Source organism: Sphaeramia orbicularis, chromosome 14 (genome assembly GCF_902148855.1).
Source record: "Sphaeramia orbicularis chromosome 14, fSphaOr1.1, whole genome shotgun sequence".
Lineage (NCBI taxonomy): Eukaryota > Metazoa > Chordata > Actinopteri > Kurtiformes > Apogonidae > Sphaeramia > Sphaeramia orbicularis.
In genome coordinates, this window is record NC_043970.1 from 20551138 (window position 1) to 20568651 (window position 17514).

Here is a 17514-nt window from a genome sequence, read left to right on the forward strand (position 1 = left end):
GCTTGCTATCCTTTAGGGGGGGTTGGGTATCTCAGTTTTCTCACGACCTGATACCGGCTGCATCGTGAAAGGACAGCAGGAGGTTTTTTTTCCCTCATCTCTGACCTCAGTGGGCTGTACATATGCGCGGCCTGTGCGTGTCATTGGTGCACAGCCGATAAATGTTGAGCAACATGGGCGAGGTTGCCGGTGAGCTGACCAATCAAATGTCGAGGTGTGGCTCGAAGAGGGCGTGGCCATTAGGAAGGGGCGGTGTTACAAGCGGAAGTGTGTCTCGGCTGATCTCTCGCTGTCATTCGGCCACGGTCGGTTTCAGGAGAGAGGGGCAGCCAAGAAGCGCACGAGAATCGGCTGGCTCTGTAGGAAAAGACAGTTAGCGAGAAAATATACCGACATCAAACGAACAATGAAACCGGTCGAATAGGGCTTGTGAAGCAACTGAAGCCAAGTATAGTCCACACATTGCCACGTTAACAAATCCGTTTTGATGTTATAGTCCAGGTTCGAGGCAGGCGATAGAGAGCTGTGTCATTGAGCAGGCAGGACACGTCAGGAGAAGGGAGAAAAAAAAGCTGACCGACTGCACTGTACGAGTCAGCTATCAAATCGCCGCTGAAAAGCTTTGCCTGCTCTGCTCATTTTCTCAAGGACACCACCTTGCTCTCATTCCGAGGGGAGGCTCTCAACAAAGACATCGCCGAGGTCGAAGGTGGTGATCAGAAGGTGAAAAGAGATTTTATTCGCCTCTATCCAAGCTGTCCAGCTAGCTAGCACTAGTGCTAACGGTTAATAGCTAGCTAGCTAGCTAGCTAATGTTAGCCACGGATGAAAACGTTAGTTAGCTGTCCAGCTAACATTTTTCGTTGATTTAAACAGGTTGACTGTAAACTCTGTTTTCTGCAAATCAATATATACTGGACAATGTTTAACTATTTGATTCCAGTGTATTACAATTGTCTATGATGAATTTCGGCTTCTGACAGCTGTCAAACAAGGTCGATGGTTTTACTGCTCAACGTTACGATGATTAATTGTTAATATTTATTATGTACATGGTTGTTTTGTGGTGCTGTGTTCTCGTTAAGATAACACTGCTTATCTTGGCTGTCTGTCAGCTGGTTAGGGTTTTTTAAATTAAGAGTATGTCGATTGTGCATAGCAATGTTACTAGCAGTATTGGTGGCTGCCAGCAGCTCAGCTGTAGACTTACAAGTTGGCAACGTCACGGGGTTATAATTAGCCAGAGATGTAACGTTAACTGGTTTGCTTTTTTCACAACTGCTCAATGTAAGAAGGGAAGATTGTTCAGTGCAAGAATGAGCTCATTCATTAGCAGTGTTGTGTGATTATCATATGAGAATATAAGAATCCACTGAGGGAGTTAACAGAACCAACAAAAAGGTCTTTTATGTCACAAGGGAATGTTCATCACCTCCAAATCTCTTTATTTATTCATAATGGAGTGAGAAAGGACAACTGCTAACTCATGCCATTCTATGTCCTCTTCTCTTAATAGGACCAAACGATCACGGGATAGCATTTGTGTGTGGGGGGAAAAAACAAATGGGGGATTACGGGTTTGGAGTCCTAGTTCAAAACAACACTGGCAACAAGTCCACATTCCCGGTCCGAATCCACCCACATCTGCAGCCCCCACACCATCACCAAAATGTGTCGCAGAGCCCTGCTGCTTTCATAAACAGCACCACAGCCGCAGGGAATGGCACCACGGGAGGCTCTCCCTGGCTTTTCCCCGCCTCTGCCACCCACAACAGTGTGCAAGACGAAATCCTGGGGGGCCCAGAGAAGCCCAAAGCACAGCAGCAGCAGGAAATGCAAGAAACGCAGGAAAAGCAGCAGCAGTTGTCTCCTGGGAGCCACCAGGAAGGTGGAAGTGGTGGTGGGATCATTTCAGATCTGGAAAAAGCCCGGTCAGAGGAAGCCAAGACAGACAACGGCACATCTGAAGGAAGTAATGGGAAGGAGAAGCAGCTACGTCTGGAGTCCCCAGTCCTGACAGGCTTCGATTACCAGGAGACATCTGGTCTTGGGGGAACTGGCCCTGTCCAGTCCAGTACAACCTCGTCATCCCTTACAGGCTTCAATAACTGGTCAGCCGCCATCCCTCCGGCGCCATCCACCATCATCAATGAGGATGTGAGCTTTTTCAATCCAGCATCTGCCAACAACGGGCCCCTGCTGTTCCAGAACTTCTCACACCATGTCAGCCCAGGGTTTGGTGGCAACTTCTCTCAGATAGGGCCTGCGGCGGCCTTATCCCAGCACCACCCGCCTCCCCCACCGCACCCTCATTTTCAACACCCCCACAACCAACACCAGCAGCATCGCCGCTCCCCAGCTTCTCCCCACCCTCCACCGCCTTTCTCACATAGGAATGCGGCCTTCAGCCAGTTGCCGCATTTGTCCAACAGCCTGAACAAGCCCCCGTCCCCTTGGGGTCCGGCCAGCTACCAGAGCCCCTCTCCCTCCCCCGGCTCTTCCACCTCCTGGAGTCCCGGAGGAGGCTATGGCAGTGGTGGTGGCGGCTGGGGAGGGTCTCAGGGCAGAGATTATCGCAGAGGACTGAATGGCGGGATGACCCCCATCAACTCTATCTCTCCACTTAAGAAGACCTTCCCCAACAACCATGTTGCATCCCAGAAGTATCCTAGAAACAGTCCCGCAGGCTTCAATCCCAAATCCTGGATCGATGATGGCGTCGGCCGCAGTGACAACATCTTCCCTTTCCAGGTCAGTTTGACTTTTTTGTCTGATTGTACTGGCAATGAATTTCTCCAGTCTTCTTTGTTATCATTTTATATCTCGCATAATTAATCTGTCACTGGATACAGTCTTGTATCATTTGTGCACACATGATTTTCGTCTATATTTATATATCTAAAATTGTCCGCATAATGGGTCTGTCCACGCTTTTGTGTGTGAATATATTTCAGACGTCGCCACTTTCTGCCTGAATTATAAATCATCAATGTGTCATTTACATTAGCTGTTAATTTTATTACAGTATCTGCTATGGGTGCTATTTTTAGACATGGGGGGCAGGGCACAGATTTACATGATGCATTTGTTACCGTGTTAGCTCAGAAATCAGTCGCTCGGGTCTGTACTTCCATAGCTGTAGGTCCTTGATGATGACTAATGTGGTTCTGTCACTGCAGTGGTGTGTACCACGTATACGAGCTGGGGATGAGGGGAGTGGGGAAGTTGGGAGGGAGGGAGAGAAAATGATAGAAGGATAAGAAAATGGGAGAGAGAGGGTTAGAAATGGGGAGAGCAACGAGGGCGTGTGATGGGAAGGATGGGCGATGACTGGCACCGACTAAGATACAAAGAAAAATCTCGATACACCAGTGAACAAGAAGACATCATCTGATTTCTTTTATTTAATTGAGAAAAACAGCTGGAGTAGTACCGTAGATTGATGAGCTGCTAACCGTAGCTCCATTCTTTCCTCCTCCTGCATCAGTTTATTTTATTCTGTGAAATTGAGCCTAATGATTTTTCAGGATTACCGCTTTATTAATCACCCAGGATGTGGCTGCCATAGCCTAGCAACCCGTTCTCAAAATGCCAGCTTGTTTGTAATGTAATTTTGATAGCTGGGTCCATACACAGTGAAGATGGCTCAGATAATAGTATTATCACATGTAGGAAACAGCCAATACGATTGATGGAAAGAGGTAAAGGGAGGATGGAGATGAATTCATTTTATTGATCCGCCTCATGATTGATTGTGTCAGTCATTACTAGGAGGCCGGGTGGAGGGATAAGGGTTACCATGTGGCTACGAAGGACTCAGGATGTGATAAGAGGCTTCTTTAAGTGGATGCTTATTCTAGTCCCTTTTGCTTTTGTTATTTCTCTGTCTAAACCAATTACTTACCAGTCAACTGTCTGTAAGGTCAGATAAAGTTTGGCTTCATTACAGGTTCTTCTTTACCATCAGTACTCATTCGGTTTTGGATGGAGTGTATAGTGGTAAATTGTCTAATTGAGTGCCTGTCTTGTGTTTTTTCAGTTGCCTGTCAATAGTGTAACGATGGTACTAACTGACCTTAGAGATCACCAATGAGGAGGCCTCACAGCCTTGGTTAACATTAGCTCAGAAAAGCTCTGTATATTCATTTAAAGTAAATATAACCATGCATACTATGACTGCCATAGGGATTTAATTTTTTGCTGTTTACAATTCATGACTCATCCTGGAGTATAGGTCAAACTACAGACAAGTCTCAACATGTCGTCTCTATTTTTGCTGAATAAGTAAGAAAGCCTGTCTTTGAATAGTGTTGACTCGAACAGTCTAATTGATGTAGAAAGTCATGAGTTTAATACTTCTTTTCAGACCTAATTATCTCTGTCCCTTCCTTTTTAAGAGTCATATTATGGTAAATGTGTTTTTACATTGACATTTCACAACTTGGAAAGCACGACTGAGGATGGGTTCAACAGATGTCATACAATAATGTCACCCTCTGCCCTACTCCTCATCAGAAACTCGATGCTGCATTTGTCAGGACTCGGTGGCAGATTAAAGCTATAGCAAAGCATTACTGTAACTGCGGCATGGTGCCCTTTCTCGTGTTCGAATCAGATCAGCCAAAGTAGCATTGTCCTTCTGCCCTGATGCAGCAAGGGCAAGGGGGTGGGGGGGTGGGTGTAGAATGGCCTTACTGTGGACTGCGACTGATTATGCAACTGTAACCCATGATTTACAATAAACAAAGAAAAGAAGAAAGAAATTAATGATTTTGGTTAGCTACAAAATTGTGGTTGAAATGCTACATAGTTGTGTTAGCAGGTTGCCCAGATTCACTGTTCAGTCTGGAATTCTTGCAAATGACAAACATGCAATCACATTTAGCTCTGTAATTTTCTAGAGGTGGTATTTATCACATACGCTTTTTGGAATTTAGAATCGGTCGTCTAGGGATATGTTCTACTGTCAGAGAAAGCCATTTACATCAAACTGATTCTAATATTGCTTTTTTAAATACAGATACATCTAGATCCAAATCTGTCTTAAAAATAAATTATTGAACTGGAAATTGGTGTCGGAGGAGCATGAATAAAGGATCGGCTATAGTAATACAGTAGTTTGTAATACTTAAACATATGAATTGTTTCACACAACCATATGTTATTGATTCTTGTATACTTTAGGCCAACAAGTCTTGGTAATTAAATAGGCAAACGTGTAATTATTTTTGTGTGTTGCCTTAGATCATGTTGCTGTGTGGCTGTTACTGCAGAAACTACTGTTGAATTATTACACAGGTAACCACGTTTCATGTTCGTCACAGACCTCCTCTATGACACACAGTGTTCTGCTGTAGATTAGGATGCGACAAATGAAAACTGGATGAAAATCAATGTTGCACCAGTTTCCTTGGGGTATATTCTCATCTGCTGCTTTGCTGTTGTTAGAAAATATCTACCGTGGAAACCATTTGACTAAACAAAGTGTTGCTGTTTTGTGACTTGTTGTCAAAATTGTGCTCATTGGCGTTTGCAGACACCTTCTACAGGTCACATTCATGTCTTAAGTTAGGTCATGGAGGTAGCCTTAACCCCTAAGTGAAATAGACCCTTTGAGGAACTCTAGTCATCTGCCCCACCATGCCTTGCATACTTTCCATTCTGGCACTAATACTACAGATGAAGAATTAGTGGCTTCTGCTTTAGAATTCCCATTGTTTTAAGGACAAAGTGAACACATCATACAGGCAGTATCTTTGGACATTTTGGGCTTAGATGTGTGAGAAAGAAATCTACAGAGAAGAAGCAGACAGTTTCACTTCCATAATGTAGCGTTTTAAAAAATATTTGCCAAAACTGACAGTTAGTTGAAATGAATACCCACAAACAATAATGATGGTAGTCAGGTATGTTGCAAAGGCTAGCTGCAACATAGTTTGGCATTATCTTGTGATTTCTGTGGGTGGTTACTGCCAATCTGTGTCCAAATGAGCAACTGGTTACATGCAATTTGAGAGTGGGGCCACCTGCCATTTGGTGGACATTTTATCCAAAGTGCTGTACAGCACCATGGCACGCACACAGGAAGAAAATGTTCCAGAGCCATGGCTGTTGCAGCATCAGACAGGCCACTGCTGTATTAGAGCAGCTTTAGTATTTGGGATGGGCTCCTGGCCAGACATACTGCTGTTTACTGCTAATACACTGGACAACTAGAAACTAATCTCAGATGAGTTTTTTTTTTTTTTTTTTTTTTTTTTTTTTACTTTTTTAAATAATGTAACTTGTCTACCCTGTTGCTTTATCTTCTCTCTTGCTTTACTTCTTTTTCCCCTTCCCTAAGTCACCTGTAAGTCAAGGTCAGAGGCTGGTTGCTGTGTCAGGTGTCACAGACTTATTTGAACCAGTAGAACTGGCCGAAGACCTGCAGGGCCTGAAGTGAATAAGCCAGGACAGGATATTGTCTCAGTAAGCTACCTAGGTAACTGTTGGTTACAGCTTACTCCTCTTGTTTGTATAGCTTAGGAACACTGGGGCCTTCTGTGCTACAATGTTATGAAGGTCTCAGGTTAAGACATGGTTTGGTTCAGGCATTCACTTTCCACTTCATGAATTATGACACTTTGTAAGGCAAATATCAGTCACAAAGTTTAAAAATATCCCACTTATTGTCAGTGCTGGAAGTAATTGTGTAACTCATATGTTACCATGTGACTCAGCAGATTAGATGTGATCAGATCAGTCCAGTTTGTCCTGTCTAAAGTAGCTACCCAAGAAACTGTCAGTTACAGCTCACTTGCCTATAGCATGATGTATGCCCTGTGTGCACAATAACCCTTTGGCCCACACTAAAGCATCAAAACATATAAAAACTTTCATAGATGACAATGCTACATTTACATTTACATTGCTTAGATCAGCTTGCTAGCCTGGTGATGACTACTTTTTAGGTCAGTATCAGAGTCCAAGTGCATCAGTTTGATAGCTCAGCTTATTAGCATTTCAGCGGTTGTTTGACATTTCATCTTTGTGTTAGTTGCTGTGGAATGGGTACATCTGCCTCAAAATAATTCCTGTATCAAAGCTGGATTTGCACCATTAGGCATTGACTTTTTTTTCGACGCTTACTGTTTTTATTTGCAGCTACAAGTTCGTACACCAGCGGTTTTGGGTGTTCACCTGCCTGTTTGCCTATGTTTGACATGAAACGTCCATAAAGAGAAGAGCACCACATTGACGTGTTTGGATTTCCTTTGAAGGAATCAGCTTCACTCATTTCAGCTAGCCTATCCACCCATATTTATGAGATACATGCAAATTCTCTAACATGTACATATTTTAAGCTAAATGCCTTCAGCCATTACCTGTGGATCTTCTGTCGTTAGTGTTAAATGAAAGAAATGCTTTTTTTTAGACTAATGAGTGACCTGAGCTGTGCTGGCAAGCGTCTAACTCTGCTGCTCATATGCTGTAGCTTCATTGTGCCCTTCTCACACCCTTGACAGACTCTCTGAAACAGGAAGAAAGAAGGAGCACGAGTGTGTGTGCATGTGCACATATTCATGTATGCTTGGGCTAATTAGTCCCTGGCCTATGTCCTCTGCACATGTGTCTCAACAAAGGAAGAAGACAAAGCGGAGTCTATGTGGAAGTGTCATATTCTGTTTAGCCTGGCTCATTGCATACAATAGAGTCACATTGGTCTAATCCCTAAGCAGCGCAAATACTGCTGCAACCCTCTGTCGATCCTATTACACCTCAAATGCACCCATACACACTGTTCAGCCCTTCAGCCAGCACTGGGTAATAGGTTGTTTTTGACAGTAGGGGGTATTTAATGTCATAGCAGGTCTTTGAAATACTTTGACCAGGAAGAAACATAATCACAAGCATCAAAAGCCCAACCTGCTTCCCTTTCCTGCCCTCCTTTCTTTTCTTTTGGACTCCTTACCTCACCATTTGCCTTCCCTCTTTCCATCATCGCCCTCTTTCATCTGCCATTTGCCTTTTCCCTTCTTTGCTCTGGTTTTCCTCCCACAGTCTCAGTCAAAAATGGGTTTTAAAAATACAAAAAGTAAAATGGCAAAATGCAGTTTTTCTCCTAGATTATTTTAAACCATGAACAACCTAAACATTCCACCTCACATTCCTCTGTCCTTTACCCCTTTCCTCCACTCTTCCATCCTCACTCAACCTTTATTTTTCATTAACAGAGAGGTGACACGGAAGATTAATGCTTGAGTAAATCGGCCACAGCATGATGTATTTAATCATTCTTTACTTCTCTACATGTCTTCAGATCTGTAGGAGGCTGTCCTATCTGTTTTATCCTGCTTAAAATTTAAACTTGTTTTGAATGTTGATGGAAAGGAAACTGGTCCTTTTAGCCACTTTTGCTCTTTACCCTACATTAAACCTAAATCTTAATTTATTTTATGTGATGTGCACTGGTGGTCTACTGATTAAAGAGGGGGGCCATGGAACATTCCTGTTACATGTGTTGCATTTCCCATCCATGTGATTGTTCATGAAATATCCAGCATCTTAGATTAGCATTCATCAGTTATTTAAACTGATCATATACTGATTAAACCTGTACTATGTAACATGTCACACTTTTACATCACAATTACAGGGTGAACTGGATGAATCATGTAATTTTTGATATTTTGCACATACCCTGAGTCACCCATCATGCGGCCTTTTCTAGGTGATGGTTTCAAATTTGATGATGCATTTACTACTTGAATAATCCTGGTGCATTTGGATCAGTTCAGTAAACATTTGTTGATCCAAGGTCAGACTCTCCAAAAAGCAGTGGCTAAGTGAAGGCTCTTTGCCATGCTGTGTAATGCAAATCAATCCATCATCAGAGCTTTTTAATGACATTGATGGAAGAGAGGGTATATCTCGCCTTTTAGATCAATCTAGCTTATGCCATAATGTGTCTTAGTGTGTGTCAAGTGCACAAACTTGCATTTCTGTGTAGTCTGTCTATTATGTTTATACCTATAGCCTTGGGCTGTGTGGGCAAGCTTTCATAGATGACAGAGGCCCTATAAATGATGTGTGTCTTGCTTGCAGCAAATCTGACCATGCGTGTTTCTGGATGTGATGAGTGACTGTAACTGTGTGTCTGAGTCTGTGTGTGTGTGTGTGTGTGTGTGTGTTTGTGCACGTCCTGCAATCTGTCAGGACTGAGTACTCTGCTGGTCAGCTGGCCAGTTGTTGAGAGGGAGAGGGATGGGCACATCTGATGATTAATCACCATCTGAACCTTTCCAGTCTAATGCTTAGCAACTGCAGAGCAGCAACCAGGCCTCATGTCCACCATACTAAGTGTCAAGTCCATTTTAGCCTCAAAATTAATTCTTATTCCCCTGAAATAGTATGTAAAACCATTATACAGCAATACCATACCAGCTAAAGCCAAGTATTCATTGTGTGATTTTTGAGCTGTCTCAGAAGAAAGATGAGAAATCATAGCGTATGTCTGAGCATGGCTAAAAGAAGTGGTCTGACGCAAGGTTGTTATCGTTAACAAAAACTAACAAAATGACGAAAACTAGAACTGTAAAAACATTTTTGTTAACTGAAATAAATAAGAACTATAATTCAAAGAAAAAAAACGATAACAAACTGAAACTGTATTGCGTGTTTACAAAACTAACTAAAATGTATAAAAATTCTGGATAAAATTCCCTTCGTTTTCCTCTTTGTCAATGTTGGATTGATATAAACTCGATTTATTTCCCTCAAGCAATTTTAGCTGCTGGTACCATATGATATTTAACGGTCTGTCACTTCTTGTCACTTGTCGTTTAAGTGTTTTCTCATCCCCACTCTTACCTGGAAACATGGAGACTAAAGTTGGGAGAAAGCAGCAGAGTCCTGTCTGGGATTTATTTGAATTCGTTGGTGAAGAAGATAAAAGATATAAATTAACTAAAACTAAGCATTTAGAAAATAATGAAAACTAACAAAAACTAGCAAACCTGCTCTAAAAACTAATTAAAACTATCTGAATTAGAGAAAAAATAGTAGAAACTAAATAAAACTAAACTATAATGAAAAATCCAAAACTATTATAACCTTGGTCTGACGTTGCACAGTAACGAAGGTATAAAGATGGCCAATGTTTGACGAAAAACTGTGAATTTTATTCCATACATACAAATCCACGTGCATACTGGTGCAGTGCTTATCTTAGCTCCTTTGTTTATAACTGTGGTGGTACTGAGGGACAACAGTTGCAAGTCACACCAAAGTTTATCGGACCCCTGTTGCAAATTGTGGCTACTAATAAACATGCAAGACTAGCTTTAATTTCTTGAGGGCTCTGCCCAAGGGATGAATAAAATTCAATCTAATTTAATCTAATTTAATCTAATCTAATCTAATCTAATCTAATCTAATCTAATCTAATCTAATATAATATAATTTATAATCTCACAACCTGGAGGATCTTTAAAATGTATCTAGAAACATGGAAATACTGTACTGTACTAATACTGTCATTAGCCAGTGTTAAGCATAAATGTAGTATTACATCCTATGACACTTAAGCTAACTTGCTAATTAGTGTAGTTGGACATTAAACTCAGCCTGTACGAGTTAATATTTAATGGCTTGTAGTGTGTAGCATAATCCTGGTTAGCATTATGGTTGACATTTTAACATTCACTAATGTTAAAGGGTGGCAATATTGCCAAAATGACAGTACTTGTAATTTGATTCATTATTGCATTATATGGTCTGTCAGCTAGTTTGCTGATTACTGTCTTTGTACATTAACAAAACTGTAGTATTATGTGTTAATGTTAATCAGGTAGCCATGTCTAGCAAGTATCCTAGTTAGCAGTATGGCTGATGTTTTCTGTAAGTTACTGGTAGTTTTAGCATGTACTCATGGTAAGAAGTAGGCATTATTGGCAGAATGGAACTCATTTCTTTCAGTAATGTGTGGTCTGTCAGCTAGCTTGTTTATACATGAAATACAAATGTATGTGTTAGCATGTACCCGCTTGTTGTAGTGTTTAGCATAGCATGTCGTAGTTGGCAGTGTTAACTTAGCGATAGCTTTAGCATTCACTCATGGTTAGGGGTGGGTAATATTCCTAAAATCACATTATATATAATTTTGGTGTCTACTTCCACATCAACCTGCTTTTGTTATGTTTTTCTTTTCCTTATGTTTGAATGTTTGTTTAATTTGACCTCCAGCTATAACCTAAGTCCACATACGTTACTGAGGCGGATATGAGAAAATAGTAGACATAGTCTGGCCTATATCCCTGTGTTGATATTTGTTTTGAGGGAGAGGGTGCGTTGGGTGTGTTCCTCCGCCATGTCATGTCTGTTTTAGTATGTTCTTTTCGTCAGTGTGGGAAATCTGCACCGGCCTGAATGCTGGTAAATTTGGCTGCAGCTGGGAAATTTGGCTCTTTCACCAGAAAATGTGGCAGACGTTCAAACACAGGCTTTGGCTTGATGAAATCGTGTTGAATTTTAGGAACCTCTGCATGCGGTAGATGAAGAAGTGAGCTGCCTGCCTGACTGACCCCTAGTCATATGGTTCACAACACAAGTCTGTGTTTTGAACCCTTTAACATGGAACCCCTATGGAGTTTGTGGTGAAACATAGTACGCTGTGTGCTTTTCTTTCCCAAGGTTCTTTTGCTCTCGGCATGTACTTTCTTTTCAGCCTGCAGTTTGTTGGGAGGGTGTAACCTGGTAGCTGGTGAAATCACTTTATGCTAGAGAAGTTGACAACAAAGTGAATAGATAGAATGACAGAATGATTGGTTGGTCGTTACAGATTGGACAAACACATGATGACAGACATTTTGGTTAATCCTTGTGCAAGTTTTGTTGATTATTAGTCAGGCTGAGTGGAGAGCTGGTCTTATAATGTTGGGAGGTTTTTTTACACTCCAGTGCATGACAAGAAATTGAATTTGATGCACAATTTTGTATTTCTCTGTTGTGATTACAGCTGAAAGGATTAATCGATTAATTTAACTGACTGGAATCAATTAAAATAATATTCAATCACAGTTTTCCTGACTCAAAGCCTTGTTTCCTTAATTTTGCTGCCACTACACATCGGTTCCCCTGTTGTCTTTCACACGGACGCTTATTGTGATGTACATGAGGGCAGGATTAACACAAACAACATGGAGTGTAACTCAGAAGAGATGGGGACAAAAAGGCAGAAAATGTCTGTATGTTCACTTTTCTTCATTGGAACCATCACTTACTCCTTTAAACTTTTAAGTGTTAAAAATATTTGGCTTTTTTAAAAAAAAATTTAAGTTGTATGTTAGTTCTATCTTTAGTTATTGTAAATTAGTAAGTTGGATACAAATGTGTTGAAGACTGTCGTGCACATATTGTTTGTAGATGTCATGACTTATTTGTTGTTTATGTATAGATATTTTTATATATACTTCTATACTGTTGTTATTTCAACAGATATTTGTTATATGCTATATATCCTATTTTATATTTTTTGTGGTTGTTTCTGCTGGTTCTGGAATAAAGGACAAATTGTCATTTTCAGACATGTCTTTTTCACGTTTAATCAAATCTAAGAAAATAATCAATTACCAAAATAATTGATAGTTGCAGCTCTAGTGTAACTGTACATAATCCTGAATGTATTTCACACTTACAGTAAATCTTACTTATAATATGTGTGGATGTTGCACCTTTATTGTTAAAAAATTGTGTGCAGCTTTTACATAGTGCTTACATATTGTGACTGTACAGTGTTTTAGTAGGTGGGTTTGACAGTAATTTTATAAGTTTTCACGAAAAAATCTATTAAAGTTTCTTATTTAATATCAATCGTGACCAGACAACTTAGAAAAATGATGATGACTAATGTTTTAGTCATGATGTATTGTGCACTGGACAACTTCTAACTATTGGCAGGGTCATTGGCACTATTGAGTGTGAGATCTCTGACGCACATCTGAGGAAATAGAAGACTTTTTAAAGTATTTCTGCTTTTGAGATGGCATGCGGAGGATGACTGGTAAAAAAAAAAGGAAGAATGAGGAAGAAATAAAATGCCAAACATGTGATCTTGTGAGGACATGATGGATTTGTGGTACCAGTGGCACATTTTTGACTAGATACAGACATACATTTTCTGTTCATTAGCACCACACGACCAGAAGGTTCTTTTCGGACAGAACAGAAACCGAAAAGTTTCAGACATTTAAAAGCTTGTCAGAAGCTGCATATTTTGTTGAAATGAGGTGGAGTCATAAGAGTGCTTATCTGCTTGGCAGTTTTTGTGTACTTGTGTGTGTGTGTGTGTGTGTGTGTAGGTGTGTGTGTGTGTGTCTGTGTGTGTGTGTGTGTAGGTGGGTTGATACATGTTTGGATTTGGGTGCACATAGTTTTTGTCCACATTGAATGGGAGGTTTGTTTACAAGTGTTTGTGGTAGCTTACAGTCATTTCCAGTATGGCTGGTATGCCAGAGATGCCCTGGTTGTAGGTGTCACACATGTCAGTCAGGAGTGGCGTCCAGTTTAGGTTTGCTGTAAATATCCTGTACAATTCCTTGCTAAATTGGAATAATCAAATGTCATTAGGTGGATAGAGCTGGCTAAAGTACACATGGGAAGATCTCATATGACAGGGTTGACTAAAAGGGTATCTGTTGTTTGGAATTACTTTATGCACTAATGAATTGATTATACTCTATAAAACAACTGCCAAGTACTTTGTGATCAATCTTAGGACTCTGAGTATATTTTGTCCCTTTTTTAATACTTTTGATTTTGCCTTTTATATTTTATATAAATATTTTATTATTCAAAAAACTGTTTACCTTGCCTTTTTTGGTATTTTTTTCAGCACAACCTCACCTGTGTGACAATGATTTTTTTCACTTCACATGTGGTATTAACACACTGAACCTAAAATATCACAAAAATTTGTTACTATTTTTCAACAAAAACATATTGAGCAAACCATTTTCATGACTATATGACTATATGACAATGACATGATAAAAATGTAATACTTACAAAAAAAAATCTACAAATTTAGTAAATAACAAAGTTATATACAACTATTTACATGAAAATGCTGGCAATGCTTCAGGTGTTTTTAGGACAACTATATTCGATTTACAAAACAATCAGGTGTCACAAGATACCACACATTTGATTGGTTGATGTAAGTTTGCAACTAACACAATGATTGTGTGTATCATAAGTCTGGTTTTACTTGGCTTTTCAAAACAATTGACTTCACAGTATTAGATTGACATTTGCATTTTCCACAAGAGTTGAAAGGAAGATTCAGTGAAGCTCTGTCTTGCTCCTACGTCATTTTAAATAGGTCATGTGATTTGGACATGTGGGCGTGTCCAGGGACTTTGAAGGGTTAACAGCATATACAGTCCTGATACTTCATGTTGTGACGTGTAACTCGGTTCTGTGTTTCCATGCTAGGCTGCAGTTCAGAGTGTGCATGTATGTGTGCAGCACTACAATGGCAACATTTATAGGAGGAGTAGAGTGAGGTGAGATTGTCACAGATGGCGTTGTTTTTTTTAGCAGATCAAAAAAATAATAAAAGTTAAAAATGCAAAAATGTGTCATCTATACTTTGGTGTGTCTGGTCCAAGTAATGTCTGTGTGTGGAAAATAGTGCAGGTGGGGAGAAATGTGAATCTGAATTGCAAAACAGTATATCCTTGTGTGTAAACAAAGGGAAAAGCTGTCTCTACTTTTGTAGGTGTGTTCTTTGGGTGAGCCTAGGTTAATTGAATCATCGTAACATGTAACAAGACACAGATAAATCTAATTGTTCCAGTTTTGTCCCCCGGTGCAGGTAGCGAAGACTGTACTTTATCTTTTTTGCATCTTTTGTTTTTATTTATTCTGGTCACTAGTGGCTGGAGTTAAATGGGGTTTTTCTTCTCTCTTTTTCTCTGTAGGAACGTACCAGGTCATTCGACGGCTTCAACATGAATACCCTTGAGAGCTCCCTGATCGACATCATGAGGGCTGAGCAGGACACCCTCAAAGGTAAAATTTGGACTGTTATAGTCAACCACACATTACGCAAACAATTATTAGCGTTATCGTCTTGCAATTTGTGCTGTGTTAATAGAGATGCTTCAATAACTTGCTTGCATGCTGCAGACAATATAAGAAAATTAAGGTGTAACTTATCAGCATGTTGGTGCCGGTAGGAACTTTACACTTGGAATTACAGCTGATAACTTTTTGTACATCACACTTATTCACAATTTAACACCTCAGTTTTTAGCAGAGAAGTTTTGCTTCCTCCACAGGTTAAATGTCTAGACATAATGTCCTCGTAGAAGCTTCTTTTGGGGCTGTGATGAACAATTATTAAAAAAAAAACAAAACACACACACAAAGGTCAGCCTGTGTAGCGATCAGCCCACACCTCGCTCGTTTTCCCTTCTCGCCATCTCACATTGTGAAAAGAATTAGAAAAATGTAAAGTTGCAATGTCGTGAGGAAAAATGTGTTTGGTAAGTGTGGCTGAATGTGATACAGTCCATATGACCTCTTTTCCTTGTGCATTTTTAGGAGGAGATGCAGAGAGAAAACACGGTGCAGAGGTTTAGGCTTTGTATTTAAGAGGGGATTTGTGAGGGAGGACTCAATTTTGGGCTCCAACCGATTGAAGCTGTTGGCCAGCATCAGTTTCTAATGATCACTGCTGCACGGTTTCTCTGTATTTATGTTTTGATGCTGCTCTTTTCTTACTCCTATGCCTTGTGATTTCTGTCCCATTTTTTGGAACACAGTTGTGCAAGATGCAGTTATGTTTGTCTATACTGATCAATGAGGGAAAAAAAAAAAAAAAAAACACATCCTGTTCACATTTAGCAAGACCTCTTTGAGCAATTTATGCTTTTCATCGATGTAGGCCATAGATTAATTGAAGTGGATGCTCATCTCTGCATTGCTTATATGTGATTTTAATGACGTGTGTTTTAACCGACATTGATTATTGATTGGTAACCACTACCCAGAGCCAGTTGTTAGTCACACTGCTAACCCAGAAATTGATTATCGAACGCAGCAAGAAGTGCATGTTGTTTATGACTCTACCCAGTACTAATTATAAAGATAAAGACGACTTGGCTGACAGAAAGCATAGCAGCCATTAATAGTGATTGGTGGAGGCCAAGGCTGCTTTCTTGAGTTATTCTAGTAATGATCATTGTCTACAAGGAAACACCTTTGATTTCTGAAGGCTTTAGAGGAGTTGCAAGGATTGGGTGGGGCTTTTGAGGCGTTGTTGACTAAAGTTTGTGTGCTCGCCTCACTATTGTAGAAGATCATTAGGCGTAATCCTATGTAATGACTACTGTGTTGTTTTTCTTGCAAAATCATCACAGAAACCTCTTTAGCAATAAGCTAACTCTATGCTAATTCAAACGGAAACATGAAAAATCTAATATTTGACCTGGTTTCTTTTTATTTCTGCATTTACGTGTGTACACAGCATAATGTATAACACAAAAGGTCAGCCATGCAGTATTATTATATAGACATATCATTGTCTCTACCAGAACAACAAAATGAGCGAAAAACTCGACACTCCAGACAATTTACTATCAGCTTGTATTTATTTCAGGCTGGGCTCAGTCATATCCAGCTGTGATCTAATGTTCTGCTGTCAAACCTTACTACCTCTTCCCTCAGTATTAAGAGAAGAGGAGTGGAAGGTTACCTCATTAGCCAACGTTTGGGATCTCGGCTGTAGTCATGCTGGCACGGATTCCTGCAACTGCTAAATCCGAGAGCCTGGCACTGCAAGACGATATAACAGGTTTATGCTCAGATTGAAAACCATACGTTTGGGCTTCATTAGCAATCAAACCATGTAGACTTTTACAAAATATTATGAAATGACATACAGTATAGCAGAAATAATGTTATATAATAGTAATAGTTTGGAGCCAGTGTAAATGCTGCCAGTTCTCTTAACTGAATGAATAGTAGCAAATGTAATATTTTCTGTCAATGTTTATCTGTGAATATATTATGCTCCCAGAGCATTCGACACTTTCTCTACTACTTCATATCACAGTGTTTTTATTTTGTTCTCTATTCTGTATTTTTTGTCCATTGTACTCTCTTTTTTCTGTTATTCACACTCTTAGTTCTCATGTTCCTTTATTCACTTTTTGTCCTTGTAGCCCTCAGCCTGCAACACAGTAATGCAGTTTATTCCTTGTTTTGCTAATTATACCATGCTTGTATAGTGCCTTCGTTTTTGCCTCACAGCAAAGTTTAAAAAAAAAAACATAATTACAGCAGATTCTTTCTCTCTATAACCCACGTGCATGCACATGCTAATATAATAAACACAGACAACGTGCATACACAAGCACATTCAGATTAGACTTTAGCGGGTCACAAAATTCGTATTCCAGCACAACATATTGAACAAAGTGAGAGTGATGAAGCAAGGGAGCGGGGGAGAGAAACTGTCTACAGTAGAAG

At 40.0% G+C, this 17514-nt stretch overlaps 1 protein-coding gene across 4 annotated transcripts in view; it reads left to right on the forward strand.

Annotated features, from left to right (window-relative positions):
- Window positions 1-301: 301 nt before the first annotated feature.
- Window positions 302-17514, forward strand: part of cpeb4b (cytoplasmic polyadenylation element binding protein 4b) — a 36843-nt gene continuing 19630 nt past the window's right edge. For all 4 annotated transcript variants that reach the window (XM_030154957.1, XM_030154958.1, XM_030154959.1 and 1 more), the window contains exons 1-3: window positions 302-723; window positions 1517-2751; window positions 14961-15051. In XM_030154957.1, the coding sequence (XP_030010817.1) occupies window positions 1564-2751; window positions 14961-15051 (1279 nt within the window). In that variant the 5' untranslated portion in view covers window positions 302-723; window positions 1517-1563. The remainder of the gene's footprint in view (window positions 724-1516; window positions 2752-14960; window positions 15052-17514) is intronic.